At 43.1% G+C, this 27,819-nt stretch overlaps 2 protein-coding genes across 3 annotated transcripts in view; one reads left to right on the top strand and one right to left on the bottom strand.

Moving 5' to 3' along the window:
• Positions 1-10,378, bottom strand: part of FGD6 (FYVE, RhoGEF and PH domain containing 6) — a gene marked incomplete at its 5' end in the record, with an annotated part of 69,179 nt that extends 58,801 nt beyond the window's left edge. Inside the window, 2 exons of the mRNA XM_084262518.1 lie at positions 162-2,589; positions 10,264-10,378. Coding sequence (XP_084118644.1) covers positions 162-2,589; positions 10,264-10,378 — 2,543 coding nt within the window. The remainder of the gene's footprint in view (positions 1-161; positions 2,590-10,263) is intronic.
• Positions 10,379-12,640: 2,262 nt separating this feature from the next.
• Positions 12,641-27,819, top strand: part of VEZT (vezatin, adherens junctions transmembrane protein) — a gene marked incomplete at its 5' end in the record, with an annotated part of 58,699 nt that continues 43,520 nt past the window's right edge. For both annotated transcript variants that reach the window (XM_084271789.1, XM_084271788.1), the window contains 2 exons: positions 12,641-12,676; positions 26,758-26,892. In XM_084271789.1, coding sequence (XP_084127915.1) covers positions 12,641-12,676; positions 26,758-26,892 — 171 coding nt within the window. The remainder of the gene's footprint in view (positions 12,677-26,757; positions 26,893-27,819) is intronic.

Genomic DNA, 27,819 nt, shown 5'->3' with positions numbered 1-27,819 from the left:
TTACCAAGTGCAAAGCAAAAGCATATAAAAGATACACAGCAACAAGAGCCCTGCCAACATCTCACAAAAGCGGCACAGCCTCTCAGGTCATCATTTAAACATGTTTACAACCCAAAGAGCTACAAAAGACCTATTTAACTTCCCTTTCCCCTTAATTTTACCTGCCAAGTCTCAAACGCCTGTTTGTAGCTTCACAAGGCTCCTCAACCTCATAGAGGCCAGTACTCTGGTCTTCCACACTGCTGGAGCTCTGCCATTCAAGAGAGAGATTTCTCGCCGCAGCCCTCGCGAAAGGCAGGTTCTCATACTCGGGTATCTCCTCGTAGTGCCGCACGTTCTCGTACTCCGGAGCACAGGTGCTGGTTACAGAACTCAAATGCATTTGTGAGAAACTCTCTCCCGAAAGCACGTGCCCATCTAAAGCCTCCAACCTGTGGTTGCTTCGCATCTCAGGCTGGCTTCTGTTTCTCTGCCTCTTCTTCTGTACCGCCGGACTACTTATCTCCACAGAATGTGCTTTGGCAGATTTGGCTTTCCTTTCACTGCCTGCAGACGCTATACTCCGGTTGCTGCCGCCCCCGTAGCCATCACCAGATGAAAGGTTGGCAATAGCACTGTCCATTGACTGGCTGCCTTTAGACAGAAACTTTTGGAAGTCGCTTTTCATTAAGCAAACTGAGAGTTTCATGTTGAGAAACTTTTTCAAGCTGTTTTTCTTCTGATGGTCTTTGCAAGGCTTGTCTGTCCTTTCCATGTCCACAGAAGAGAGAGATTTGGCCCTAGGCTTTGTCACAACAGTCAAGTGGTTGAAGCTGGTAGCCATGTTAGCAGTTTTTAATGCTTCAGAATTTCCTGAAAATGGAAGAATAGGATGAGGTAATTTCCAGACGGGTTTCTCAGAAGAACGTTTGGGTATGTCACAGGATGACAGTGCACTTTGCTCCTTGGCTGGATGCGTGAAGTGAGATCCTTCCAGAACACTGTTCAATTTGTCCTCATTAGAGGCGTAAGAACTTTTCTCCACAAGCTCTGCTGATGCAGCTTTTTTCAGCAGGCCAGCAGCTGGTAGGCTGTGCCTCTGCGGTTTCTTAGGAACGATTCTGGGAGAACTTTCATCCTTTATATTAACTTCTTTATCTTCCAGTTTTTGTGGGGAAATGTTGAGGCTACTGGAAGCTGATGAGTGCTGACTGCCAGTTAATTTGAGCTGCTTTGGCAAACTCATGGACAAAGCATCACACCTGACAAAGTTAGTCCTTTTGTCCACAGCATCTAGCATACTGGTATCATCTGTCAGCTCATCCATAGAGTTAACTACGTTATGGTGTGCATCTAAAGAAGACTCAACACTTTGTATCAAATCAGAAGTTTTGTGTGACAACTGAGGCAAAAGATTTTGTGAAGTTGACTCTTCTGCAGCAGGTTCCTTCACCTGATGCATTTTGTCTGCACTGTTTTGAGTTATCTCACATTGTTCAGGATGAAGCACTTCTGTATTATTGTTATAACAAACACTTTGGCCAAGGATATTAATTTTTGCTGGCTTTTTAAAGCTTTGTTCCACAAGCCCAAAGGAATCTTTCTCTGAATTTGATGGTTCCTTTATTGCGTCTCCTGTGGTGTCTATGCCATCCTGACGGACTAGGCACGCAGCACGTGGCTTTCTTGGCTTAGGGACAGGAAGCACTTTTGAGCTCAGAACTGAAGATGTTTCAAAGGAGGTTTTCTCAGCATCTGCTTTCATAACCATTTCACCTGAAAACACGCTATTGCTACTTAAATTTTCATTTTCTAGGACTTTCTGGTCCAACGGGCAAGAGCAACTGTGGTTATTTTCAGTCACGCTAGAACAAGTTTCAGACATCTGAAACTCAGCAGCAGCATCAGTACTTTGTTGCTTCCCTTTAGCTACCTCAGAAGATGAAGGCTGTACAAGTTCCATAAACTCTATTTTAATGTTGTTCTTGGAACTGCTGCTGTCCCCTTTGTCAAGTTTGTCTGTATACCTGTGCCTCACAGGACTGCTGTTAGGAAACACACCATGATTTAGAACATCCTTAAGTTTCTCTTCCAAAATGCTGGCTTTCAAAACCACCTGATTTCTATTTGCCAGTTTTTCACTGTGACTATTCCCCAGAGCTAGGGCAGTTTTTTCACCTACTTTGATGTTCTCTAAGTTTTCAAAGTGCTCAAAAATTATGTGAGTTTTACAGGTGTTCTCCCCATTTCCAAGCTTATGAATGCATTCAAATTTGCAAGATGACATGGGTAGAATATATGCTGTGCTATCAGTATTCCCTTCCGAGGCTTCATTTCTATAGTTCAAGTGGTCTAGTGTTTGGGGAGAACCTCCCCTGTGCTCCTCCTCAAAGCTTTTTGTGCTTTTTTGTGTAGACGACGGAGGTTTGACTTCTGGAACAGATGAGCTCTTGAGAACCTTTGGTTTTGGTGCAATTGCTGGCTTGGTTTTCCTTGCTGCTTGTATAACACCAGAAAGTACAACATCTGGCTTCGGTGCAACAGGTGGAGGCGTCGCCTTGTGTCCTACCACCAATTTTGGTTTCGGGGCCACTGGTGGCTTCTTGATTTCTAGGAAGGATGGAAAACAAAGACTTTAGTCACCATCAGCCCACAGAACAACTTCACCCACCCCACAGTATTATTAGAAGTTTTGTAACATTTAAATCACGTGGTCTACAAGATCCCAATGTGTGCACATCTATATTTTTCTCTTAAAAGCATGCCTCCCTTCCCTACAACCACCTTTTCACTAGTTTCCCTTCTTCCTTATAACAAGTACAGTCAAGAGCGGTAGGAAAAGTCTTTTAGGGAAACACGTTCCTTAAAAAAAACCCTTTAATTTATGAAAGTGCATGTCCTTGGGCAGATGCTAATGTATGATGCTAATGCAAGACAGAACAGATTGGCCTGGTTTTGCAGTTAATACCATTTAAACCCAGTGCAAATATGTTAAATGCCTGGTGTATAATAAGCCATGAAGATAACAGAACAGCTAGGGTAACCACCAGGACAGTTCAGTGCCTTCCCCCACCACCTTTGGAAACAAGTAACCTAGAATTGCCCTTTTCCTTCCTCTCCTTTTCAAACAATATCCAGATGGATTACCGGACCAGCTGTGAAACTAGCACGTTGCTACCACCAGTTCAGCAGAATGGGTCTGTCCTGTGAAGTTAACGCAGAAACTTGTAGCAAGTCAGTACTTCCCTACTCCAAGAGGAAAGCACTATTCCTGTGCATCTTAACAGAATGACTCTTCCCAACACGCTACCCTCTGACCTAGAAACAGTCACCACTGCTGTGACTTATGACCCACTCGACAGCACAAGATGACAAACCCTGGGGAGAGCGGACAGACAGCCGGAACAGGAACACGCGAGGACCTTTGAGATTATGGACTTTTCCTGTGTTGCTTTTGGGTGGTTTGGGGGTTTTTTGTATGGTTGGTTGGTTGTTTTGTGGTGGTTTGTTTTTTTTTTAAGGTGTGCCTGAAAAAGTTTAACATTGAAGGAGATCATTTATGACCAATTTAGGTCTATATGCCAGAATAATTTCAAATTTCTAAGTGCTTTCAGTGATTTTTGGCATAAAAATACTGATTTATAAAGTAAACAAGTTTCTCGTTCTGTTTTTTTAACCAGTACCTCCATATTTATTACCTTTGGTTTGAACAATATTTTGGTATACTTTCAAGAAGTCATATACATTACATAAAATTCAAAACCCCATGCTAATTAATGTTTTACATGCAAAGAGAATGGGTAACACATTGATTTATTATTCCCTTTGAACTGCAGGCTTGTTGTTTGATTGTGTTTTATCACCATTATCATTACAGATATGCAATCTGTATCCTAATCTCTAGCCTAGAAATAAGAGAATAAATTCCCAGGCTTGGTTTTGGGTTTTTTTTCCCTGTTTAGGATTATTTGTTTGTTGGAAAGCAAGCTAGACAGTCAAAAAAAAAAAAAAAAAAAAAAAAAGAAAGAAAAAGGCAGATGCCCACAGTTGCAAGCATTTCCCAAACACTAAGCCACTGCTCTAAGCAGACTGCCAGAAACAATGTCTCTACTACTGAAACAGGAAAACCATGTTTTTCCAGGACATGAATCACTACACGGTATCCAGGCCGACTCCACTTACACTTAGAATAGCTGCCCTCCCTGCAATTATTTTATCAGAGAGGTAAATCCAATGCCAGAGAGAAATTTTGTGATGTTTTGTGAGAGGGAACGCAGAATTTCTTTCCAAAGGTACAGCTCCCTACAGCCACCAACAGCAGCTGAGAGCAACCCAACTACCAGCAACTGCAGAGGACGTACCACCTTCTGATTCCTGTCCCAAGACAGCTGAGTTCCACACAGTGGAAGTCAATAGTTTGCTAGGGGGAAAATACACACACACACACATATATATATATGCAGAATTAACCCTTTGGAAGGGCAGTGATCCTGAAGAGCACGAGAGTTGAACGTTGGCTTTCAGACAAGGCAACTGCTGGTCCCGTTGGAGAACGCAGTGATGGCAACAAAGGAGCTTGTTTTCTACAGTAAAAACTTGAGGAAGGGATGCTCAGTTTGTTGCAGCACAAAACACAGTAGTAGACCTGGACCATGTTCAGTAATGTTTATTTCAAGTTCCCTGAAAACAGGAGAGAGACAGTCTGCTCGGGATTCCTTCCTGATACCCAATTGAGAGAAGCAGATTGCAGAAGATACAGGAGATTAAACACTGGCTGGGTAAGCGATATCCTGGGGATTATCTGTCCCACTCTGCAAATTTAAGTCCATAAACCTTGGAAGTTTCTCTCTCTCCAGTGGGACTGCCTAACATTTTGGATACAAATCAAACAAGATTACTCTGCAGGGTTTTCAACTAGGGCTCATTAGAAGGTGTGGTGCCATTACCTGACCATGAGATTTAAAACTAAAACATGAAGATGTAAAGGGATTAAAAAAAGCCAATGAAACAAAACCAAACCAAAACAGCAGTTGCTTTTATGCCAACAGTGGAAACTTGGATAATGAACAGAGTGAGAAAAATTCTGTTCTGATAATAAGGACAATTCACTACTACTTCCAAAGCCTACTAGAATTTTTCAAATTACTCCAAACGTTAAAAACCATTGGGACAGGCAGAAGAGATAGGCAAATTGTGTGGTGTAACAAAGACACTACTATCTGCTTTAAAGCGATTGCTTATTTCATCTAGAGTAGATATGGGTCAATGTATTAACAGGCACATTACTGTCTCGGCATCAATACCACTCCACAGACAACCCGTCAATCAGGAGGGAATGTGATGAAAAGCCCTTTCAAACATAAATATGACATGAGAGGGCAGACTCCAGGAAGGGAATGCATACCAATAGTTTTTCCCATCAAAATATCTTTAACTTTCTGATGATGAACTTAGGGAAAACATCATAGCAGCTAGACAAGGGTAAAAGTATATTAGATTTAAATTAGAAATTGAGAATTAAAGTTCAGTTTATTATGTATTAATCTCGTCATGTGGATAAAAACCAGTTCTACATAACACAGTGCTTTGAAAGGGACAATTTCACATCCTGAAAAGAAAACTAAGTAGGAGGCAACCGTTTTATATATAAAGGTGTAAGGAATGACTGGAAGTCATATGGGAATGACTTTTTGTTTAAATGACAAGCCTAAGCAAACCTCTTTGGTGAAAAAGCCACTAAGCATAACTAATAACACATCAAATGCACAGAGTGGTGAGTTGTTTGGACAAAGGGCTTTTTCCTGGTGCCACATGGAACCGTTCAACTAAGAACAGTGATGTTGGTTATGGTTAGGAGGGTAAAACTGAAGAGAATTTGGAAATCACTGTAGTTATTTTATGAGCTCCATGCCAGTCTGCAGATAACTGGTAAACAAACTCCAAATTACAAAAAGATTATTCAAAAAACACGAAGGGAGCAGAAAATACTTCAGTACACAGCGCCCACCAGACTGTTAGGGACATGCTATGTCACCTTCTGGCATTTTTAGATGAAAACTTGAGACAAATACAAGAAATAACCACAGAAGTGTCCAAGGTCTAAAAATCATGCCTCAAATCCCAAGAAAGCTCATCCTGCTTAATTTAAGCCATGAGATGGTAATGGTGTATGTACTTATGCACATGTGAAAGATTTTTGATAACAGATAGCTCTTTCAACAGGGGGGAAAATAAACCCCAGACACAATGCAGAGCCATAGCTGACCACTGAAGTCTGACATGATCAACTAGAAATAAAATTTTAAAATTATCATCAAAACCCAAGGATAATTAGCTATGGGAACATGACACTTAGGGTTGTGATGGAACCACCAGCATTTACAGTCAACCTAAACTCACTGAGACACTGCAGAAGTTTTGGATGAACTTTTGGACTGGACATTGGATTATCCGGCCTGTCTTGCTCAGCAGATTAGACTGGAGAATCACTGATTCCCTCCACTCAAATCTTAGCCCACTTCTCAGAGAGGATCCCTGAATCCAGATTAGCATCATGGGTTACAAGTAACAAACCCAAATGTAAGAGCAAAACCACAAAGGATTATTTGCATGAACAGATTAAATGATTAGGAGCCAGAGAAGCAGCCAGACATATCCTCTGACTTGCTCTACTAGGGAAAGGAAGAAATCCATAAATAAAGTGACGAACAAAGCTGCCATCACCCACAGGAAACCTGCTGCTCATCTAGGAACAGCCAACGCCATGTGCAGCGCTGAAAAAAACCCCAAAACACCACACTGAAAAATACCAACACACCCAACACCCTTAAAAGCAAGTGGATTAAAGGCATTATTTCTCTTACAACAAATAGCCATGAGCACCACTTATGCAGGTCAATACATACACTCTTTGTCCGACTTCAGGTCACTGGACAGAGAAGAGACATTTGAATTATCTCCTCCAGAGTGGTGAGGAAAAGGCAACACCCATTCCCATTGTCCTGAGCTCCTCCCCAACTGATACTTGATATTGCTCAACAGGCATGTGTTCCTACCTTACCTTCAAGTTCTTTTAGAGGACTGTGAGAACACCCTGCAGCAACTTTTGCTCGCAGGGTTTTGGTCTTTAAGTGTCCATTTTTGTTCTTCAGACAATAGGATATGGCAACTGATGAAGAGTTGCTTAAAACTGCTCACAAGTCTTCTCCTACGCACTATCACCAATGAGCAGAAAAAACAGTAAGACAATGCAGTCTTAAGCACTGTTACTACACAGCTTTAAATCTTCTCAAATTTTACCTCATTATCTTAGCTGCCCAGCACAGGAATAGGGAGAAAAAGAGATGCATGAAGTTGAACTGAGGCAAAAAAAAAAAAAAAAAAATTAAATGCCACTACTACTCTGGCAGTAGTGACATTTATTATTACTAAAGGAACATTTTCCCAGGTTATGTTTATGCCCATACTTTTGAGGTTATGTTAACTTCTGGGCTTGCAAACAGCAAAAGAACAAAAACCAAGTTATGTTCACCTCCATCTCTCTGAGAAACAGACAAATAATTCTGGACACCGTCACACAAACATAACTTGATACTCCTTTTCTTGCAACACTCCACATGAAGAGAGGACTCTGTCCTGATGTTCAGGTCCCCCTTTGAGACTGCCTCTAGCCACTCAGAGATATCCCTGTGGCAGAATCACACAATTCCCCCTAAGGTGATATCCTTTTTGAACCACAAAACAGTAGGGAAACAGTAAAACAATCAAGCGTGACATAAGATTTTGACAGCAGCTGGACCTTAATTTAAGGTACAGGTACACAATTAAGTTACTAGAGGGTGAGTCAAGGAGTAAATTTAACAAATTAGTTATTCTGGAGAAGCTGGCTATACTCATACCTTACTACACAGTATACAAGGTGATTTTATGCCTTTTCACCTACAAAATGTACTTGTGGCACACCATATTCTCAGAGTTAGGCAGTCACATCTGTAGGCTATAAATGAAAATAATATGATACCCAGAAGGTATCTACCAAAGGATCTATGCGCAGTTTTTTATGTGAAGGAAGACCTCACTTCGACAGCCCATTTATTGGTCCTGGGACTACCTTTGGCATAAACCACTACCAGACACAAACCAAGAAAGCCTGCTTTTAAAGAGCACATAGGGAGAGAAAAAACAAAATCTTAATATATCCCAAACTTAATCGGTATTATTGCAACAGCAGCTAATACTTTCGCAGAATCACAAGGTTAGAAAAGACCTTTAAGATCATCAAGTCCAACAGTTCCCATCCTAAGTGTTACCTGTCTCTCTATGCACTGTATTTTATAACTCCCATTCTCCAGAAACTTTAAGTTTTAATGACTCACAACAAGGCTTTTCAGTTAAATTTCTTCACATTTGGTTAGAGAAAGAAAGTTTCATTCAGGAAATACCTCTGCAAAGTATTCTGAGATCATTAATCTTTATTTCATGTGAAAGTGTATTTATTTTCTCATTATGCAGAGGCTCTGATTTGCTCAGGTGCCACAATGCTCAATATTGAGAACAAAAAGAGGAATGAGTCACGACATCCCGGAAGATAACATGCACCACTTTTAAAATACAAGGGAAAACGATGGCTTCCAAGCCACTACAGTTTTAGAAAACATCCGAAACAAACTGCAAAAGGAAAACATTAATTTCAAAATCTCAGGTTCTTCAATGACTTGTTTGAGTGAAACAGGAAAATCGAGGATAACTTTAGAGTTAGGACAAGAGATGAATAAACAACCTTTTAAGATTGCATGCAGAGATAGAGCTGAGTAACTCTAATGAGACTTGACATATTAGAGGGTTAAAGGGACATTAAACCCTGTAGGCCTCATTTTTTCAATCCTTGAAGGCAATGAAGTTTGATTGGAAAAGTCATGTTGATTTTGTTTATGTGTTTCTGCTATGTTTTTCCCCCTTTGAATTACATTCTTGCCATTAAAATACACTACGTGTTTCTCATTGCTGTTGTCAAATCAGATTTAAAATCTGAGCTATACATTCTGCCCACATTCAATAAGCCGTATAGATTCACATATAAGGACTGTTTCTTCAGCAAGAAATAATAAATGTCAAACTCATAACTCTTGAGCTTTTGTTTTTCCCTTTTAAAGGCAAAGGACATACTTGAAGGCAGCACAATAGTTCCAGGCAGAAAAATCAGTAAATGTGAATTCATCAGCACTGTATATAAAGAATATGCAGCACATGAGAAAACAATGAGAGGAGAACAGCTATAAACGAAGGCTGAAACCAACACACAGGTTGATCACTACAGTAAGATAATTTTTAAATTATCTAGAGATATTTTAAATAAGTGCTGTAATTCCATAGTTCTACCAAATCCAGATTTACATATATATTTTTATATGCAAGCAACAGCTATGGCAGAACACCTTCACCTATCACTGATCTATGCCTAACTCTGGACTGAGATGTAAGCGAAAATGTTGTAGAGGAGCTAGAATAGATTATATAGCAAGAAACTGTATGTGAACTGCATTATTTGGAAAGGCAGAAGGCAAGCTGGAGTGGACTTAAGGCTGGGTTATCAATGTCAGACCTTTCACAACTTCTGCCCACGGACAGAAGCTGTATTCAGTATTCCTCTCCTCGAGTAGCACATTATCTCTTACAGAGGGTCCTGTACACCAAGCCAAAGCCAGTCACATCTAAAAATTCTACTTAAAGTTAGTAAATCAATACTGATGATGTTGCAGCAGGCTGCTTTGTTCTAAAGGTACGTTAGGACATGACACAAGAGAGACACTCAAGCCCTTCGGGTTAAACCAAAGGAAGAGCAGAAGGATTTCTAGGCCTTTGAAGTTCCATATGAAGCCTTCACACGTTGATAACACTTTTACTGAAACCCTGTATTATCAATCAGTTGTCAGAAAGCTGGCATACATAGCACGGGCCAGAGTAATAACTGAATTCACAATCTAAATAATTTCAATGTAGGGAATTGATCCGATAAGATCACAGGACTGGAATTGAAATACAGGAGTTGCTAAGTTTTTTACCTGAGCAATAGCTTTATAAAGCTAGCCTGGATATTTCAGGAACTAAATTCTGCAGCAATACAGAGACACAGACATTTAACCTTTGGAACTGACAGTCATCAGTCCCTTTATACCCTGAAGATGTCCAAAGCTGTTTCATCACTGCCAGCACAATTGAGAATCTCTGACCTATTCCCTCCCCCCCTTTTTTTTATCCTCACCTATTCCATCACACATAAAATACTCTTCGTGCCCTCTTCAACAGCCTTCACATACCCCTCAGCCTCCCTCTTCCTGCCCAGCAAGACTCTCTCTGAGCCTTCTCCTTCAAATGCCTGGCTAAAATTCGTGTTATCCATCAAACCATCCCACTTTCTTCTAACTGAGATTCCTTAGCATCCCTTTCTCTTTTGCTTTCCACGTGACTTTGCTCACCCCCCCTCCTTCTCACCTTCCCCACAAACACCATCACAACATGAACTGAAACAGTCACCCGCAACCCCAGCTCTACAAGTCCTAGTGCTGAAAACCTATCCAACTTTCTGTAGATCCCTATCAGCGCTATTTTGACAGCCCAGCTCTAAGCTCTTGAGCACCCCCTACAACACTTACATCTGCAACACTGTTTTAACTCTTCAAAAGGCACGGGGTGAATTGCCCTGCCAGCGGCACTACTACACAACACGGATATACAACTCAGCTAGATAACAGCCTACTTTACTGCCTGGCTTTCGAGATCTAAATCAAATCAGTTCTGCCACGTGCATTAAAAATGGGAATATATAGTACATGGAGCCGAAAGAAGCATTAATAGTTTGTTTGTCTCCAGTAAATTATGGTTAAGAGAGCCCAGATAATTTAATTAACTCTGGATTTGATAGCAGCTTGACACAGTTGAGGGGAGAACACTGTGAACTGGGTTGGTTTTGCTTGAAGCCTCCCTATTGCCTTGTCTCTGGAACACCTCCTGTTCCAGCCCGTACAGGAAGCACTTCGCTGCTTCACGTTTACAACCGTAATTAGTTGTTTTTCCACGCAACACATCATAAACCTACACATGAGGTCTTTCAAGCGCAGAAACAACTCCGATTCTCATCTTCAGGCAGACCAGGAGAGGAATCCACTCGCGTAAGGCGCGGGTGAAGCGAAGCACTACGAGCGGCACAGCACCCTGCAGCCGAGCCAACAGAACCCACAAGCGACTCCCTTACACTCGGGGAGCTCTTGTTTTCACCCAAAAACTCGCCTCGCAGCTCTTCCAGCCGCGTAATTGTCAGCGGAAAAGGGAGAGGAAAGGTAAGGAGAGCGCTGAAGTGGGACAGTTCAGCAAGCTGAAAAGGCCAAAAGCGAACGCTTCCCTGTCTCTCCGCCCCAGCCTGTGCCAGCTCGGTGAAGGCAGATCCACCCTTTGAAGCAAAGCCGGACCCTCGCCGCTGACAAACTTTCTCAGCTCTGCGAAGCCTGAGGGAGCGATAACCCACACGCCGGAGCCGGCTTTCCTGCTGGAAAACCCGGCTCCCGGCGGATGCTCCCGGCAGGTTCCACCCGCCGCCAGCTCAGCCCCACGCGGAGTGACCCGGGGCGCGAAGCCTTCCCGCCGGACACGGGAAAGCGGCCAGAGCCGCACGCCGGGAGGCGAGCGGGGAGCCGGGCAGGGACCCGGCTGCCGGGACAGGGAGGCGCCCGCACAGAGCCGGTGCCGGGGGAGCGGAGCCGCCCGTAGCAGAGCCGGGGGAAGGGCTGTCCCCACCGGGGCAGGAGCGGGGTGCGAGGCTGCGCTGCCCTCTCCGCTTGCTGCCCTCCAGCCCGCCTTCCCGCGCTTCCCCCAGGGATGAAGGGGGGGAAACACATCGCCCGCTCCCACCGCAGCGGTGGGGGGAGAGCCGAGCGGAGCGCACACGCCCGGCGCCGCCGGGACGAGAAGCGCGACGGCGGCTCCGGCTCCCGTCCCGCGACGGCACCGGGGGGGGGGGTCGTGGCGTCCCACCCTCCCCCTCCCCCTACGGAGGGGCGCCGTGCCACGCCTGCCGCTGCGGGGTGAGGTGAGGCTCTCCGGCCGCAGGGGTATGGAGACTGCCTGCCTGCCGCCGGCCGGGTGGGAGGGAGGGAGGAAGGGAACAGCCGCTCCCCAAACTTTTCCCCGGGCACTCACCGGCGGAGCTCATGGTGCTTCCCACGCGCCGCGCCGTCCTCCCCCTCGTCCCTTACGCCCCGGCCCCTCTGAGGGCCGAGGAGAAGGAGCCCATTGTTCCCCCGCGCCGCCACCCAGCCGCAGCAGCAGCACCCCCCGCCCGCCGCCGCATAACTCCCCGCGGCTGGCGGCAGAGTGAGCGCCTGCACCGCTCCCCCCCCCACCAGCCGCCACCGCCCAGCGGCGCCCCCTACCGGGCCCGCGCTGCGCCCCGCCCTGGCTCTGCCGCCACCTCCTCCTCCTCCGCCCACCAATCAGCACCTCCCACAGGAGGCCCGGAAGCGAGCTCTCGATGTGCATTCTGGGGGTTGTAGTCCCCTCCGGTGGGAGGCGAGGTAGGGCCGGGTCGGGCGGGGAGAGGAGGGGCCGCCGGCGGCGCGGCGGACTCCGTTTCCCAGAGTGCCCGCAGGGGGTGGCATGGCGGAGAAGGATGACACCGGAGTTTGACGAAGAAGTGGTGTTTGAGGTGGGCGCGGGGGCGACCCGGGGCGGGTTGGGCCCGTGTCTCTCCGCCCCTCGCCGGGGCGTTGCGCCGCGGCCCCCGGGGGCGGCGTGCGCCGGGCCGCCCGAGGTGACCGTTGGGCGTGAGGCGGGCGCGGGGCCCGGCCGGGGACAGCGCCTGCCACGGGCAGCCTGAGGCGGGCGGGGGAGCGCGGAGGAGGGCGGGAGCCGGCGGAACCGGCAGATCGGGGCGGTGCTCGCCGGGACCGGCGGGACGGCGTGGGATGTCCCGTGCTGCAGAGCAACCTGGGGACCAGAGCCGCGCCGCGCCCCTTTGCGCAGGCCGAGAGCGGGACGGCTGGCGGGAGAAGCAGCCGGGCCGGGGAAGGCTCAGCCGGGGGAAGGGGCGATCCTTTGTGCGGCTGCCCGCCGCGGCTCGGCGGCTGCCTGTCCCCGCGTTTCGGCCTGCCGGCGGCGTTGCGATCTCGGCGCGAAGGAAGCGCGGCGGAGCGGGAGGCCCGTTTCGGCGGGTATTCCCTCAGAGCCGCCTGCCCCGGCCTGTGAGAACCGTTAGGGGCTGAGGAGGGGTAAACGGCCGGCCGGGGTGCGCCGGCGGGACGTGCTCCCTCCCGCCTGCTGGTGCAGAAGGCGCGGCGCCCGTAAGAGGCTTCGCATCGCTCTGCTAGTTCATAAATCCTGCTTCTGGGTCCGTGTAGTTACCTCAAAAGGGACATTCTCGTTTCAGCACACACGCGTCTGCGGGGCGAGTGCTAAAGCTACCTTATCTTTCCAGTGGTTGTGTTATTTGCAAGGTTTCCATAAAAACGGGGCCACAATATCATGTCGGCCTCATTTAAAACGGTGCTGGAATATATCTGCTGTTGCAGTTCAGTGTGAAAATCAGATTGGTTTTCAGAGCAAGAATGTAATTCTGTCTTCATGGAGGGTATACGCTGTCGTGCAGGCATACAGGGAAAGCGGTTATAGAGAAATAGTGTCTTTAAAATTATTAATTATCATAATAGTAATAAGGCTTCTGGTTTTACCAAGATGCAAAAAGTGCCTTATGTAAGGAGTGCTTACATTTTCTCAGTGCTACCTCTTCATGGCTTTGGTCTGTACCACAAGGTTTTGTGTTTATCTCAAATCGACTTTGAATCCTAAGAATAAAATATGTTCTATATATCGCTACTATGTTAAATCACTTCCTTTCATGACATAAATCCACGGTGCAAATGTATTTCACAGGTATAATGCCTGGCCTCTGCATGTCCTTCTTCAGTAAGAATGATGCTCGTTTTAGAGTTCCATAGCTCTTCAATTCATGCAGCAGTTACTGGTTTTATGGAGAAAGTTGTGCTGTGTAGGGCGTAAAAGATCTCCCGGTATGTGCATATGTGCTTCACTATTTCTTTGCATTTTGGGAATGGATTTCTGTCACAAGACTCTTTGATACATTACAGTATCAAGTGTGTATTTATATACACACTTCTACTGGGTGACATGGTAACATAACTTCCATATATTGGAGTACAACTGAAAGATCAGATAAGCATTAATAGGAAAAGTACAGGGTTGGGGGTTTTTTGTTTGGGGTGCAGATCTGGGTGAGATACCCACTGATAATAACAACAAATACCTTGGAATACCCACAAAAATTATCTCAAGAAGTGCTCAGCAGAGTTCATACTATTGTAAAAAGGAGGGCTCCACAGAATTATGAGCATACTTCACACAGATGGACGAAAAGAGAAGGGAATTGGCAAGGAGCCAAATGTATTTGGGTACAACATGCTACAATGTATTTATTTTTTAATTACTGTTTTTTTTTTCTTGGGCCCCAAGTCCTCTCTCTTAATTATTTATGGTTTCTGGTAAGCAACTGCATTTTTTCTGCACCTAGATAGATGGTTTCCTGTGGTGTTAGTCACTGTTGCAAGGCGGCCTCCAGCATTTAGATGGAGGTTACTGTGAGCAGCTCTTTTCTCTGTTTTTGGAGCTCTTGAGAACAAAATATCGGTCAATATGATAAGTAGGAGCGGTGCGCTAACAGATGCATGATCAGGAAACAAATAGCCCTTCATAATGTTCATACCCAACAGAACGGGTAGGAGAGGGAAAGGAAGCACATGGGGTATGCTTCCGTAACCTGTCCCACATCACAGTTATATGCCCAGTTATTTTCTACACATTTTTCAGGCTGTAGCTCTGTCCAACAGGCCCTGAATGCTTCAGTGACAGCTGATAATGGCCCCGCTGATAGATGTTTATGAGCTTCCAAGGACCAATCATTTTTCTTGCTATCAACATATCTTTTACATTAGTGAATCTCAGAAGGAAGGGGAGCGCCAGCATGGCATCACTGTCCTGGGAAAGCAGGGTTTTCCATTCAGTTCAGGACCCACTGCAGATAGTTGTGACTGAACAATAATGAATGATGGGCAGTTTACTCTACTCACTAAGTGCTGCCATACTCTGTCCAGTTTGTAAATGGATTCCCACAGCAGCCAGCGGTTTTCATTCACCAACTGCATAGTCCTGAGCACTTCAGTTCTTGCATTGCAGTGTCCTGGTTCTGCCCAGACCAGAGTCAACCTCCCCAAGCAGCCAGCCCAAGTGAGCTGAGTTAGCCCAGGCTGTTATACACACCAACTGACATCACTGCCTCATAAAGGGGCTAGTCAGGGAGGGGTTCTCCTGGGTGCCTCAATAGCAGTCTGAGTGTGACTGGAGTGTTGGGTTGGTCTTCCTGTTGTGTGATACTCTGTGTTATCACTGGGTGTGAGCGTCCTTTGTGACTGGCTGTTACTGTTCCCCTTTCACAGTGATTTTTGTCAGTAAACTATCCTTATCCCAACTCATGGAGGCTCTGTCTTTTTCCTCTGGGAGTGGCTTGTGGTGCTCAGCCATTGCTTGGGGCTGAACCACTACATACAGTTACTCTTGTAATTAAAATGTTGCAGATATTGGGGGGGGGGGGGGAAGGCACAGAACTGAGGAAGTGTGGAAGTGCCCTTTTGGCCTAGGTTCCTCTGCCAGCACTGTGTCAAACGAAAAATTGTCACTGTGTAGAGAGCAGATGATACTAGAAAAGTGGCAGAACAATGAATTACATTCTTTATCAATGTTTGTCTTAATTTATTAAGGGAGATCATGAGATAGGAAGCTTGATGTTAAATTACTTGACATGAGTTTTTTACAAAATGAGCTACAAGGCAGAACGCTGCAATTACAGTGTACCCCAGAGTCCTCTGAAAAGTTGCAGTGTTACAGCATTTTGCTATGAGGCTGGAATTGTGTTAAGTGTTGTTGCTGTTTGGACATTGACATCTCATTTTGGTTTTCTTTTTTCTTTCATGTATAAATCAAAGAAGCTCTTTGTTCAAAGTGGCTAAATTTCTGCATCGTTATTCCAGTGGGAGGACTGTGTCAGAACTTCATTGCTTTGATAGTTAATAAGTGCCATCTAATTTCTGAGATTTATTCATGGCCACTTCATGCCTACTTGTGCTCCTGTATAGTACATTAGCATATATAATTATATTTCTCTAGAATTTAGACATATTCATAGAAAGCAATATTATCCTGGCAAAAGAGTTTGCTAAACTGAGTAATCCAATATATTTTAGCATCCTTACACAAAACAGGTGTTCCTGTTAATTTTTGGGTTGGGTAGGTTGGTTTGTTTCTTGGAGGTTTTTGTATGTACTTCAGTTTGAGTTCATCTTTCTTGCTGGGATCTTGTACTTTCTGCACTTTCTTCTTCCAGGAATACCTTGTTTCTTGCACCCTAGGACTACAAACATCATCTGAAGTCTTCATACTGTTTGACTCGCTTGTAATGTGATAGGGTAGCCACTCATGTCTGTCCTTATTTTCATCACCATGTTCCACGTTATTGTGGAGGGGGTTTTTATTAGTCCCTCTGTTTAAGGTCTTGCTGTTGTCCATCGTTAAATTGCATGCCGTTATCAGTACCTACTCAAGGTCATCCAGTTGTTTTTGTATGGTATTTCAATCCTTTCCTGTGTATATGATGTTACTGGGAAACTTCACTAGCATGGTATTTTGCTCTAAGATTAACTAAGGAAAAGTCAAAAGCTTTGACAAAAGGTTCATTCTGGAACTCCATTAGCAGCCACCTTCTGATCTGATAGCTTTTCATTCAGCATAAACCACTGTTACTTCTGCCATCTACATGTTTGGTTCCTTTCCCATCTATCTCATCCTAACTGATACAGCGCAATACCTAAAGTCCATAGCCCATATGGTATAGTATAAAAGGTCCATATAAACTTCCTGCATTTCCTTTATCTAGAAAAACTAGCTGTCTTGTCAAAGAAAGGTGTTGAGTGAGTTTGGCATAATCTACTGCTGGTGAAAGCAGGCTGTGTGTTCTTTGATGATCATCTGTTTTCTTCTTCGTCTTTGAATTTTGCAGGCAAGAATAATTATTCTCAGCAGCATGCTGGCTTTTGATCATATTCCTAGATCTGACATATTCCTGATTGCTTTTTTTTTTCTCTTTGTAAATATAGGCACTATGTTTTGCTTTTTTCCACTTCTGTGAATTTATAGATTTATTAAACATCTTTTATGCTGGATCTTTGATCTCTTGTGCCCATTCTTTCAGAGCACTGGGACGAAGGTGATCCAAACGCTGTTCTTTCAGTGCATTTTTGGCTCCTGATTTCTGCTTCCAGCTAAGTAATTTGTCCTATATTTTAATGAGCTGGTGAAGGTTTGTTTTTTACATTTGGATAGATATTAAAGCTGTTGTCATGGTTTAACCCAGCAGGCAGCTAAAGCAACCACACAGCTATTTGCTCATTCTCCCACCCCCAGTGGGATGGGGGAGAGAATTCAAAATGGAAGGAAAAAAACGCTCATGGGTTAAGATAACAGGTTAATAGGACAGAAAAGGAAGATAATAACAATGATGATAAAGAATATACAAAACAAATAATGTACAGCACAATTGTTCACCACCTAGAGTCAGTGCACAGCAAGATCCTGAGCTGCCCTGCCTCCTGGGCCACTTCCCACTTCACTTGTCATTCTGATGAGCTGGTTCTGAGACTACACTTCCTCTGCCTGAAGTGTGGGTTGTTGCCAGGAGAGGTGTTTGGGCTTCACTCCTCTTTTTTGGCTTGTTTCCATCCTCTTTCTTATGCTGGCACCTGGATTTGTTGGTGGTACTCTAAGCAGACTCGGGAGACTGAATAGAATATAAGCCAAAATGGATAGGAGGAATAAAAAGATGTATTTTACTTTTTTTACAATCGTATCAGTTTGTTGTTCTATCTCACCATTTGGCTGTATAAATTACCATTACTGCAGCTTTCTGTGCCCAGTGGTAATGGCAGGTTAAATTGACCATATAAATGCAGCCTGGGGAGATATCTCTGCTGCAAATTGCAGTGTACTGTAGAGGCACCTGGACTAGTGACGGATGGACTGTTTCACATGTTTTGCTTCTCAGCAGTCTGCTAAGAGGAAGGGGAGGACAGGCTGTGCTGCTTCTCATTGCATGACTGGGAGGCAGGTGATACCAGAAAGAAAAGAAACTCAAGCTTGAAACTGTAAAGAACAGCCTGGTTGTTGCAGAGGCCAAGTGAACTCATCAGGCTTTTTTGATGACACTAATGTATCTGAATGGATAAATAAAAATATTATATGGGCCATATGGTGTGTGAACCTGTATTGCCTTTATTATTTTTAGTAGAAAATTTGAAGACAAAAATATGTGATGATCCATAGTAAATGTTGATATCTATTGGTCCAATTTTTTTAATCCTCCTCTGTTTTAATTACTCTGGGGTCATGGTTACTGTAGGGTTAATACCTGCACCTGCAGCACTGCTCTCACAACTTGAAGTCATGAATCAACTTCCTTGAAACACTTGAATAAAAAAGTAACTCACTGTACTTTTCTTTTGGACTTTAAAATGTGACCGTCTCCTTTGTTTCTTGGATGCTTTTCACTTGGATGCTTTTCACTTGTGTAAAGACGTTTGCTCACAGTGTGTTGTCATTAGGAAGCAGAATTAACATGATTTATTGTGGGTAAACAAGTTAATTCTTTGGAGCTGGTGTTTTAAAGAGGTTTCCAAAATGTTTCCTAAACACTCCACTAGCTTAGCAGTCAGACATGTTAATTTAGTTTTGTATGCAAGTGAAGGGCAAAATCTGTGAGTTGTTAACAACTGGTGTAAGCCAAACTGGTTATCCTGTGTCAGCCTACTCTGATGACCTGCATGATCTGTGACTTCCCACCCAAAGCTTTGGGTACAGAGCCTGGCTGTCACAGTACCCTCTCCTCCAGGGAAAGTCATGTTCACCATCTGTACTTAAAGGTTTTTAGGTATTTTTCATCTCTGTCCTTGTCAGAAAGATCCTGCTCAGCTTTTCACCTGTATCCTCAGGTCTGCTTTTGAAGGGGTAAATAATCCAGAGCTGTCGGTGAGTTTCAGGGGTTCACCTTCTGTGTAATCTTTCTTTCGAAGGCTTTTCCCCGGTGGCAGCAGTGTGCAACCGCCTGCTGAAAACGCAAAAGGAAGAGCTTTCCCTTGCACTGATCCAGTGATACAGAATTATTCACAGGCTATAAAACTTTCCCAACTCTTCAGGACACGTGGATGTGTGTGAAACTAGATATGTTTTGCATCACAAAATATCTGAGAACAGTACTAGGTTAATGGCTTCATAGTACTTCTTGGAGCCTGCTTCTGAATCAGATGATACAGTGGTGCAGGAGAAACCAAGGTCTACACTCCTGTGGCAGTGAAAGGAGAATAGGAAATTTAAATGATTTTTTGCTGCCTTGAAGTCGTTGTCTAATATTAGCCCTGTCAGTGCCTGGCTCTTTGTCAGTCGGAGCACAGGAGGAGGTGGTTACCAGCCAGGAGAATATGACCAAGGCTTTTAAATACGGTTGCTTGGGAAGTCTTATTAGTGGCTGCATAGAAGATCGATGCGCAGTAATTCTTTCAAGCAGTATCTTTTTAAAAGCCTTTAGCAATCTGTCATCCTTTTTTTCCCTCCCCCCAGTTAGAAAGCCACATTAGTCAGGAGAAATCGCATGGTCCTGGGAAGTTTCAAACTGCATCTGCTGATGCCGTCAGGAAAATGCTACTGTGCAGGGGCACAGGCGCAGTTACACTGACAGCTGCTTCTCATCCTCGGCGCGGGTCATCCTGGAGGGACAAGCAGAAAGAAACGTGGAGGCGGGTGAGATTCTGTCAGGTGCATGGGAGCAGTACCGCAGAGAGAAATGGAATGCCCTCTTCCAGGAGACAAAGATTGCGCTGTCTGTGAGTGGTAGTTCAACTTCTTCAGATCTGTGGGATGTTTTCCTTGGGGGTTTTTTGTTTGTTTTGGGTGTGGGGGGATTTCTCGATCCTGTTTATTCTGTTCTGAGTTTAGCCACCTGTGCAGCATATCTTAGCCTTTGCTGTCACTGTGGTAGAAATGTTGAATTAATGTTTTTGAGATGATAATTCGTAACTTGTAGTTATTTTTGAGGTGTTTTAAGCTTCCATGGTGTTTGGGGCATTTTGATAACCTCAGCTTTGGAAAAACATATCTGTATTTTAAGAATTGATCTTTAAACCTCTTATCTGCAATGGCATGAAGTATTAGTTTTAAGGTTAACCTGCTCCATGAGCTATGGTTGGAGACCAGAGCAGGGAGTTTACAGGTAGTCAGTTTTATCATGGTAAAGAACATTGGGTGTGGAAAGCCCCTGTCTCTAATGGAGAATTCCTGAGTCATTTACTTCATGATGCATCAGCAAAAATACTTTGGGTGTGGCTTTGATTTTCAGCTGCTATTGTAATAAGGCTATAAAAGGTAACAGTGTCTTAATCTGAGTTGTGAATGCAAAGTTTTTTTCTCAGAATATGCAGAAAATGCCTCACATTAAGGTGCAGTATCTGTGCTTGTAAAGCTGCCACAGATGTAAATATTTGAGCAGAAAGCTATGAAAAGTATGCTTTTTTCTCAAGCTAGGGACTTCTCTACTGTAACAACTTACCCGTCAAATAGCAGTAGGCAATGTTATATATGTTTATTTGTAATGTTTGGCTTAGTTTTGATTTGGGGGGGGAAGGTTGCATTTATTTGTACTGTGGGCTTGGAGTTGCAAACACGATGTTTAGTCTTCAGTTCAGGTGGAGGTCTTTTCTAATCAGGTCAGTGCTGTATGGCAAGTGGCATTAAAGTAAGCATTGGGAAAGGGTTAAAGAGCAAAACTGTTCTTTAATCCTGCCTGATATATCTTGGGTTTAGAATGAGACTCAACCACTTCCAACAACAAAAAAAAGGAGAGCTGAAATTACACATATATATGTGAGTTGAATAATTTTAGTTATATGGATCTAAAACAATATGCTCAAGGAGTTGTGAAGGAAAGGATTTTCTTTCTCGATTTGGAAATGGAAGCTTGTACAAACCTATACTATAACTGTCTATTTATAATTGAATGTCTTTGAAGCATGATTGACTGTAGTGAATTTGAAAAATCATAGAAAGATAAGTGTTATTTTGGTGGTCCGCCTCTGCTGAGAACCCAGAAAACCGTAATTCCTAACATTTCCAAATGTATATTCCTACTCAATAAATTGACTGCTTCTGATTACCTTGCTTCACTTATTAACAGGCTTTTCCATGCATAATCTGTATGAAGTACACCAAAGACTAATGGCATTTTCTCTTTTGTCTGTCCTGGAACTGTTTTCAATTTGTAGAACGTATTTTGGACAAGTAGCCCGATGAAAAAATGTAAATGGACTGTCTGTCTCTTGTACCTACGTGGTGTCAGCAAGTGACTTAGAAGAAGAGACTTAGAAGATTCAGAAATAAATACAGCACATTGCTCAAAAACCCTATCTTGGTAACCTCACTTACTTTAGGTCGTATTTCCCATCAGTAGATCATATTACCCATCATTTCCCGTGATGGTAACATAACAATAAACTGAATACTTTTTTCTTCTTTGTAGATTGTTCATTACTATGTCATTCTACCAGACACATGGAGAAATAAACAAACCAACCTGACTGTCAAACATGAGTGATACTAACTGGTCTAGTGATTATCTGAGTTGATAGTGGTGGCAAGATTGAAAAATAAAGGGAAATAGATTCCTCTAGAATAGTAATGATGCTGTATTAATTGGAAGATGAAATTTTGTATTTAAATATTTTGTGCTGCCCACTGAAACAACCTTGCTGTTGCCTTACCTCACATTCTTACAGAAAAGCTTTCTCTCAAGTGGTTTTTTTTTTTTTTAATTACAACCTATTACTGCTTAGAAGGATACAATTACTGCTATGTCCTGAACTAAAAGAGTAGTATCTGTAATACATGCAAGAATGCAAAATGAGTTGCTCTGGGTTGGTGGGTTTTTTGGTGGTAGTAGTTTGTTGTTGGAAAAAGGATTGCATGAACTTCAGGCAAAGAAAGTTAGAAGGACAGAAGGCAGACCCCTCCTATTTTCCCCAACCAAGAAACAGATTTTTTTAAATATCATGGCATTTTCCAGTGAAAACAGCTGAGCTTGACAATGCTGATGAATGACAGTGTGAATTGAAATCAAGGAAGTTTTCTTAGTTAGAAGTGCAGGTTCAAGAATATGTGGATAGCTGCATTTTCTGTTTTTTTTTTTTAAATGGGAAAGGAGGTGTTTACTAGTGAGAGGTTTGGGTAAGAGGGTAAGGTAGAAATTCAGAGCTGTAATTGGTGGGACATCAGATGAATTATGAGTTTAATTATTGTTTTTAAAGCTTTGTGAAGATGAAAAATGCTTTGTAAGTGTGAAGTATAATACTTCTTTCTTGTACTGAAGCAAGCAGTGTATAGAATGGTATATTTTAACGCTATTGCAATTCCGTACTTGCATAGTTAATAATTTTCTGATTCTTTGATAACATTGGAAATTTTGTTTGAATGTTCATATTAATAAAATCTACCCTTTGGCTTTTAAAAATTTCTTTACTAGCCATAAAAATTCCTTTTCTAGCCATTATTTACACCATAGGAGAAATTTGCTATAGACTACTGGATGCATCTCAGTGAATTATACAGACTGCACAGCTTTAAAAGTCACACAGTCCATGCCATTTAAAGTTGGGCAGTATTTAGGGCATGAAATATAATAAATAAATAGTGTGTATTTTTATATTAGCTTAGGCCAATATATGTATGCCATCAGTGACGTTTCTAATAAAGGAGTGCCATCTTCAAATTTTCTGAGCAATATGTAAAGCTGTGTACTACATAAGAGACCTCACTCTTAATGGAAGAATTTTATTATCAATTCATTAAAGTTCTTAATAATCTAATATCACAAGGGCCTCAACCTACTTCTTTATTCAGTGCTTTCTTTACCCATATCTTACGTGCTTCTGGTGGACTCAGAAAGGGGAACAAAATGGCAGGTTTACTTAGAGCGTAAGAGGTTTTAGTCACAGCAGAGCTCTTGACCATAGAAGTTGTTACAAACTGAGATGTTCCAATATGCATTTAAGTTTCCCCCCCCTTTTTTTTTTTTGAAGATTGTTAGTGAAAGAAAAAGCATGTAGAGCCAGAGAAATGTGTTAGAGGAGGATCACTGTAGCCTGACTACTTTCTGAGAAACTGAAATAGGAGAACCCTTGTACTTGAAAGGTGTATATGAGTATGCTTGCCAACTGCATATCCTGGGGTGTATCAGGCACAGCATGGCCAGCCAGTATAGGGAGGTGATTGCCCCACTCTGCACTGTGCTGGTGCAGCTTCACCTCAAGTGCTGTGGGCAGTTTTGGGCACCACAGTACAAGAAGGACAGAAAAATATTGCAGTGTCCAGAGGAGGGCAGTGAGCATGGTGAAGGGTCTGGAGGGGAAGTCTTAAGAGGAGAGACTGAAGTCGCTTGGTTTGTTCAGCCTGGAGAAGAGGGGGCTGAGCGGAGACCTTGTTGAGGTCTATGGCTTCCTGATGAGGGGGAGCATAGGGGCAGGTGCTGATCTCTTCTCCTTGGCGACCAGTGATAGAACCTGAGGGAACAGCATGAAGCTATGACAGGGGAGGTGTAGGTTGGATATGAGGAAAAGGTTCTTTCCTGAGAGGGTGGTCGGGCACTGGAAAAGGGTACACAGGGAAGTGGTCACAGCACTGAGCTGGACTATGCACTTGGTCCCGTGCTCTGACTTGGCTGGTCTTGTGTGGAGCCAGGAGTTGGACTCCATGATCCTCATGGGTCCCTTCCAACTCAGGATAGTCTATGAATGTAGAAGAATAGCCATGTGTCACAGGATGGCTGGCCTTGCCTGAGACAGGTATGATAGAGGTGATGGTCAAGACGATGGACAAATCTGCCAAGAACCTAGGTACGATTTCCTTGGAGTCTGGGCTGGAGTGAGCATCAAAACTATGGTTTTGCATAGAACATTTTCTGTTCACCCACTGTTTTGTCTATGTGCCTCCATTTAAATGGGGAAAAGTCTGGCTGTTTCTGACTAAAACCTTTGTGCTACCCTAAAGCCTCTGGTGTGGAGGTCTTCAGGTCATCTCGTGTCGAGGCGTGCTGGCAGAGTGCAGCTGGGTCCTGTATGAAAACTATTTTAAGAAGACAAAGTTATGCATGTCCATTCATATTCCAAGGTTTGTCCTGAAGTTATTAAGGGAATTTATCAGTGTCTTAAATATAAGTATTCTAGTCTATTATGTTTTCTTTTCCATTTTAATTAAGTAATTCTGGAAGAGAAACATACCTTCTTTTCAGCCATTCCAGAACAGTGCGTTGTTTAATTAGAGTTGGATGCATTTGAAAAAGTACTCAATCATGGAGGAAAAGAATATAGGATTGAGTGTCACACTGGAAAAATTCCCATGAGGAAGTGAGTCATTAACCTATCCGAGTGGGTTTTGTAATCGTTGTGTTTGTGGGTGAGAGGAATCGTTAGTACCTGCACAGAGCTGTGAGTTGGTACGGATGTTTAAGTTTCAGGTCATGACTGGACACTGAATCTGTTGTGAGTAACTCAAGGAGACCTTGCAAAGTATGAACTTACATGCTTTAAATAGGTAAGAGTGATAAAAATAGCACTTCAGTGATGGGGTTAAAAAAAAAAAAATCCCTGGAGGAAACAAGTTAATTTGTTCAGCTGGTATGATTGATGGCTTCCAGGTTTTGCTGTATGGCAAGCACTTGTCTGAGATTTGGCCATGTTGGTGCAAGTTCAATAGTAGCCACACTGCCTTCACAACTTGCAGCAGCAGGTTAATGATAGTTAATGTAACTATTTGTAGAAGATGATCTGTTGGTGGTTGTTTCTGCAGACCTCCACAACTGTGTATTATTTATTGCAAAGGTTTTACTTTTTTATTTACAGTATTTTTGTTCTCTCTCTGATAGTATGTTATAATTCCTAAAGAGGTTTGTGTTCTTACTATGCAGTTGGCTAGTGTTCACATATTAGTGTGGGATGTTGATAAAATTCTTTGGGAGTCAAAATTAATCTTTAATCAATTAGGCTATTTAAGACTGATTGCTGAGAGGTTTTCTTTAGAAAGATATCTCTTTATGTCCTGAGTAGAACTGGAGCTAGCATAAACATCCTTTCCATCAAATCTATCCTAGATACTGCTATACATGTGGAGGTAATCAGAAGAATGAGATTTAAGTAAATCGATGTCCAATGCAGTTGACATCAAGAAGATTCAGAAGTCGATATCGATAAACATCTGACCAGTAAAAACCCCACCCTCTGGCAATCAGAATTCAATACTTTCACTAAGAAATTTTATTAAGGACTTTCTTTATAGTTTTGCCAGTGGCTTAAAAATGTTGGGAGGGGAGGTTTGTCGGTTTGTTGTTGAGTTGCTTTTTTTTAAATACCTCTGATACTCCTCTGCCAGAAGTGCTAGTACCATTCTTAGAGAGAGCAGAAGTTGTATTCTACTTTGATTTTCCATTTCTGTAAAGCACTCTGTAGGCAGCTCATCAGGTTACACCATGTCTTCATTTACTGAGGTTTGAAAAGTGCTCTTGTTTTAAAGTTTGTTTCAGTAGAAGTGGTTCAAAGTATAATCTCTTCAATTTTTGGAAACTTTTGGATAACAGTATCAGTAAGTATTCCAGATTCACGGAAGAATATTGGAAAATATATTACCAAATCCATGTTTGTTTACTGAAAACATGTAGTTTATAGGCTAAAGAGCCCTAACAGGTAACCTAGAAAAAATACTGGGAAAAGTTGATTAGTTGCATGCTTTTTTTCTCATCATGTTGACTGTCTTGCATCTTCTTGCTAAGGGAAATGGTTAAACCATAATTTTCCTTTCTAGATGTTAACTGTGTTGTTTGTTTTCCTGTTGCATAGAATCATAGCCTGGTTTGGCTTGGAAGGCACCTCAGAGCCCATCTGGCCCCAACCCCCTGCCATGGGCAGGGACACCCTCCTCTAGACCACATTGCCCAAAGCCCCATCCAGCCTGGCCTTGGACACTATCAGGGAGAGGCAGCCACAGCTTCTCTGGGCAACCTGTGCCAGGGCCTCACCACCCTCACAGGGAAGGATTTCTTCCTCATATCTAATCTCCCCTCTTTTATTTTAAAGCCATTCCCCCTTGTCCTGTCACTACAGACCTTGCTAAAAAGTCTGTCTTTTAATCTCCCATTAGGTACTGTAAGGCTGCTATAAGATCTTCCCAGAGCCTTCTCTTCTCAGCCTGTCTTCATAGGAGTGGTGCTCCTAGCCCTCTGATCATCTTTCTGGCCTTCCTTTGGACTCACTCCAGTGGGTCTTTCTCATACTGTGGACCCCAGAGCTAGGTGCAGTATTCCAGGTGGGGTCTTGCAAGAGCTGAGTAGAGGAGTGGAATCATCTTCCTCAACCTGTTGGTCACGCTTCATTTGATGAAGCCCAGGACATGGTTGGCCTTTTGGGCTGCAAGTGCACGTTGCCAGATCATGTCTATTTTTTTCTGTTCTCAATCCATTCATTGCTGGTTGTGTGATTGCTGCAGTCACAGTTGTGTTTTATGGGAAATAGAGTGCTTGTTACCTTTTGTGTTTTGTTGGGGTTTTTGTTTTAAATTTTTCTTTATTTTACTCTCTTTCAGAATTCCCCACTCTACCAATATCTGCAGGATTTGGGACACACAGATTTTGAAGTATGTTCACCTGTGTCACAGAAGGCAGAGCAATGTGCAGCAGCAGAAAGCCAGAAAGAGCGGTCTGTGCATGCTGCTCAGAAAGTGAGTGCTTTCCTGTTCTGAGTATTTATCTTCTTGAAAGAGAGGGTAAAGATAAATATCTTAATGCATATTCAGAAGAAACCAAACAAAACAACAAACACCAGCCAGTTGTCATACCTTATTTGCAGATGTGCGTGGAAATGCATGGTTTACCAGTATAGTTTGAAATGTTTCTTTGCACTTATGTAAGCCAGGGAAGCAGGAGACTTCGTTAGTGAATTTTTGAGTGTTGTAAATTGTTTTATTTACTCAATATTATTATGTTAGCTTACCATGACATTCTGGGAATAAGACCTGTAATTTTCTGGAAAAGAATATTTATAGTTCCCAGCCCTTCTCAGGCATTCAGCTGCTAAGTATTGCTTACTCTGTGACAAAGCATTAAGAAAGAGGATTTCTGGGAAGTATAAATACAACAACCAATCTGAATGAGATAGTAGAACTGTGGTTTAGGTTATGGCGATATTCTAACAGGAAGAGCTGACAGGGATCATCACCTGATAGGCTCAGACTTCTTACTTCTCTATCATTTAAGTGAAAGCTTGTGGATTTTTAAAAAAATGTTTTGGTATGAAAATTATGCTGGAGAATTTGACCATTTAACACCTACTACAGCCTATGCTTTTTCATATTTCATATTAAAAATTCATTATATTTTACTGCTATTGCTAGCATATAGGCCATGTGACTCAGATGAAGAGCTATAATGTGGGTAAGAAAAATCCCTCTCTTGAGGCAGCTAATATAGGAATCTCTTTACAAGAAGTATATTGAAAATTCAGTAGTCAATCTGTCTTCTCCTTAGCACCTAGATGGGGCATGCAAAGAAGTTATTTTCTGCCTGCCTCTTCCACTTCCGTGGTAGAGAGCTCAGATTTCAGTGGACATGCTCCAGCTATGTGCTAAGCCAAGAGAAAAAAAGAAGCC

This window comes from Gallinula chloropus (genome assembly GCF_964237585.1).
Source record: "Gallinula chloropus genome assembly, chromosome: 1".
NCBI lineage: Eukaryota > Metazoa > Chordata > Aves > Gruiformes > Rallidae > Gallinula > Gallinula chloropus.
The sequence above is the reverse complement of the archived record's forward strand: the minus strand, read 5'-3'. Positions and strand labels throughout refer to the sequence as shown.